This window comes from Argiope bruennichi, chromosome 9 (genome assembly GCF_947563725.1).
Source record: "Argiope bruennichi chromosome 9, qqArgBrue1.1, whole genome shotgun sequence".
Classification (NCBI taxonomy): Eukaryota; Metazoa; Arthropoda; class Arachnida; order Araneae; family Araneidae; genus Argiope; species Argiope bruennichi.
Window position 1 is genome coordinate 36629924 of NC_079159.1, and position 3392 is coordinate 36633315.

Sequence of the window (3392 nt, forward strand, 5' to 3'; positions counted from 1 at the left end):
CATATTATTAACATCATCGAGTAATTATATTTAGTTAGTTTTAAAACATTAATCTGGTATTTTTATAAAACATGATGAGGAACGAACATGCGATCTGAAAATTTAAACATGAACTCTTATCAGATAACCAGGAAGATGGAACCTGGTTTTCTTGATACTAAGTTTGCTTACGCTAAGTTGTACTTGAGATCCTATATTTGGTCATAGCCTATCATCGGTCTGCCAATGACGCTATTCCAGTAGCGCATATACTATCATATAGTGAATTGCTAGCCTCTGATGCCAAAGCGACCATCGGCATTTCTCGGAAAAGGTCCGGCATGACGTATTTATGACCAGATCTTTAGTACCACCTCGCCATGGGAACATCGTTTGAAAAAGTATCTTCCTCTGATTACAAATTTTGTTTAAGAGCAGTGAGTTTTCCCTACCATCCGACATCAAATTTAGCTTTCCTCAATCCCACATATTACAGACTTTTGCGGTATTGCATTTCGGATCCTGAACAATTCGTTCCCGAGATTGATGCCAGAGGGCCAATCATCCTACAAAAAAGTTTTATGAGGTAACTGGAAAAAAAGGTCAGGTAACTGAAAACCAACTTGCACTTTTGACCATTTACAAAAGAAGCCATTATTGCAATCAAAACAATATCAGAGCTCCTTTATAAAGTTTTCAAACGCTTCTTACATAGGTAATCACTTTGTGCAAATATAACTCTTTCTCCTTTCAGTCATTAATCTTTGTCTAGGCAAGCATGATATGTTGAAATTTTTCCATCATCGGTGTGATATCGTAAAGAACAAACAAATGACATAAAAAGTTGGGAAATATACGAAATACCAAGGATGGCCATATTATTGGCCGTCTAACAAGATAAAGACCAAAACATGTGACAGTTTCTGATTCAGTAACGAAATAATGAGAGAATTTAGGTAGAAATCTGCTGAAATATTACGTTTATCTCTAATATGATAATTTAAGTAATAAAGGAGATGTAATTCCACTAGCAGTCAAACAGTCACTATTTTCATTATTTCACTGTATTACTGCGCTATATTTTAGAATTAGCAAGTTGGCTTAGTTAGCAATATGGGGAGTCATGCTAAAATAGATTTCAGATTTAAATATATTGCTTTTTACCTAATTTTTTTAAATAATGCTCAAAATTCCCCTTTTTTAGTGGTGAGTAAATTATCAAAGCCTGTCCAAGTCAAGAAGTATAACAACTTTATTGCTCTGAGGTATGTTTAAAGTCAGAATCTTGGATACTTGTTCATATTTATAGTTATTATAAATCACCAAAAAATGAATAATGTCACCAACTACAATCACCAACCATAAGCAATGAAATAATAAAAGCAACGATTTTGGCAAAACGAGGCATCTTAAGTAAAATGAAGGTTAGTATACTTTGAAAATAACAAAGTATACCATGGGTCGTAAATGTCAACAAGTACCTATTCCTTAGTTTGAGAAAATTTTGCATTTCTTTTTTTCTTTTTTGAAACCTTAATCAGTATCCGTACGTGGCTTAGTGTTGATGAAGAGATCAGCCCAGTATTCTACAAAATTTAATCAAGTTTCAATGTTGAATATAGACAAAAAGTTATTTCAATCGCAACAATAAAATCTTCTCTTCTTATAGTTGCTGTAGTATCCATATATGCTTTGGCTAATATTTCAAAGAACATGCGTTTATAAGTTATTAATTCATCATGACATGTATGAATATTTCTTTAAAAGTAAAAAAAAAATGGAATGCAACCAATATTTCTAGATTAGAAAAATTTAATTTTATGATATAAAACATGAAAAGAAGGTTTTGAGTCCTGCAAAAAGTTTCAAGAGCTGTAGTGATTCAAGTTCGGACAAGCGCCAGTCTTGGCATGATTCTAAATAATGTACAACAAAACATGCAATATGTAGTCATAAACATGACAGTAAATATAAACATAAATTAACTTAATAAAAATGAATTGATTTCTCTCATCTTTAGATTTAAATTTTATTGCTTTATTTTGTCTGTCTCAAAATTTTAGTAACTTACCCTATCGTGAAATGAACCAAATGCATATTTCAAGGAATATGAAAAAATAAGCAATAAAAGAGCAATCATACACAAATCTAAAGCCAAAAGAGTACTTTACCCATGGTTTTAAATTTAATAACCGATGTAACCGGATTTGGTATTAAAAATCCTGGCCAAGTAATTCCATTAAAAGACTACATATCATCAATCTTGGCTATATCCTGACTTATCAAAGAATGGATTTTTATCCACTTAATGACATATGCATGCCAAAAGAAGTATCAGTCATGTCATCTGCTTCTTCTCGTATAAGGACAACCTCCAAAATCTTACAACCTTCCTTATACTCTTGACCATTCGCAAAGGTCATTTCGTAAAACCATCCAAGCCTAGATGAGCAGCCATTACAGTAAATATTTCTTACAATATGGCGGCCAGTCACCATATTTCGGGAAACTGCATTATCGTAATGGATATTCGCTACTTCGCTGAACAGCCAGGCAGGTCCGCTAGCACTTGTGAAACGAGTACTGACTAGATTTCCTCGATGCGTCAGGTATGTGTTACAGGTGTCACATCGATATGTCATCTGTCCGCCGAGATGTTCCAGAAATACCACACCCATATTTTGACTGTCTAGAAATTATTTTAGTTACATGGAATTTTTGGTTTTTGAAAATAATCAAAATAATGGTCACGTGCAAATGAATAAAATTATCTTTAGTCACATGAGTAAATAATAGTTGCGATTACTTAAAAATCGCAATTTACTATGGCTAAAACTAAAATCGACTACGAATTAATTTTTTTGTTTGCTTTTGCATTATTTGTGTTCGTGAGCATATCCTTTGTATGCGACATAACAAATAAAAATTTAAGACATTGATTTTTGTAAAAATAAAGTCAAAAGCCGGTTACACAAAGAAAATTTGAAATAAAAAAAGTATTTAGTGGAAAATGCATATCTCTGATTAAAGCTTTAAGGAAAGTTGTTATGCCTTATTTTTTATTATTTATTACGACTTTTCTATTATTTATTATAATTTTTCTATTATTTATTACGAAATTTCTTTTATGGGAATAAGTTATATGCAGAAAAAAACACTAAAATAAATACCTCATCATGAGATCAAAATGTTAGAATTAGTGTCTTGATGATTATTTATTGCGTATATAGTATTTTTAGCTCACTATGTTATACTACTATCGTACAATCAGACATGCATTTTATGCAATGATCGGATCAAGTTTAAAATTTCACATATATCTGCATATTTAGTATGGAAATCATATGCTCTAGCAGCCTAATCTATTATTTATTTCTGTTATCTTATTTATATGAACATATCTGATGCATAAA

General features: G+C 31.5%; 1 protein-coding gene across 1 annotated transcript; it reads right to left on the bottom strand.

Moving 5' to 3' along the window:
- Positions 1 to 2276: 2276 nt before the first annotated feature.
- LOC129984921 (protein yippee-like 5) lies at positions 2277 to 2657 on the bottom strand. The gene has a single exon (XM_056094870.1). It carries the CDS (start codon positions 2655 to 2657, stop codon positions 2277 to 2279), a length of 381 nt encoding a protein of 126 aa, XP_055950845.1.
- Positions 2658 to 3392: the final 735 nt, after the last annotated feature.

Coding starts and splice junctions, on each gene's coding strand:
- LOC129984921 (XM_056094870.1), bottom strand. CDS start 2,657: ATGGGTGTGGTATTTCTGGAACATCTCGGCGGACAGATGACATATCGA.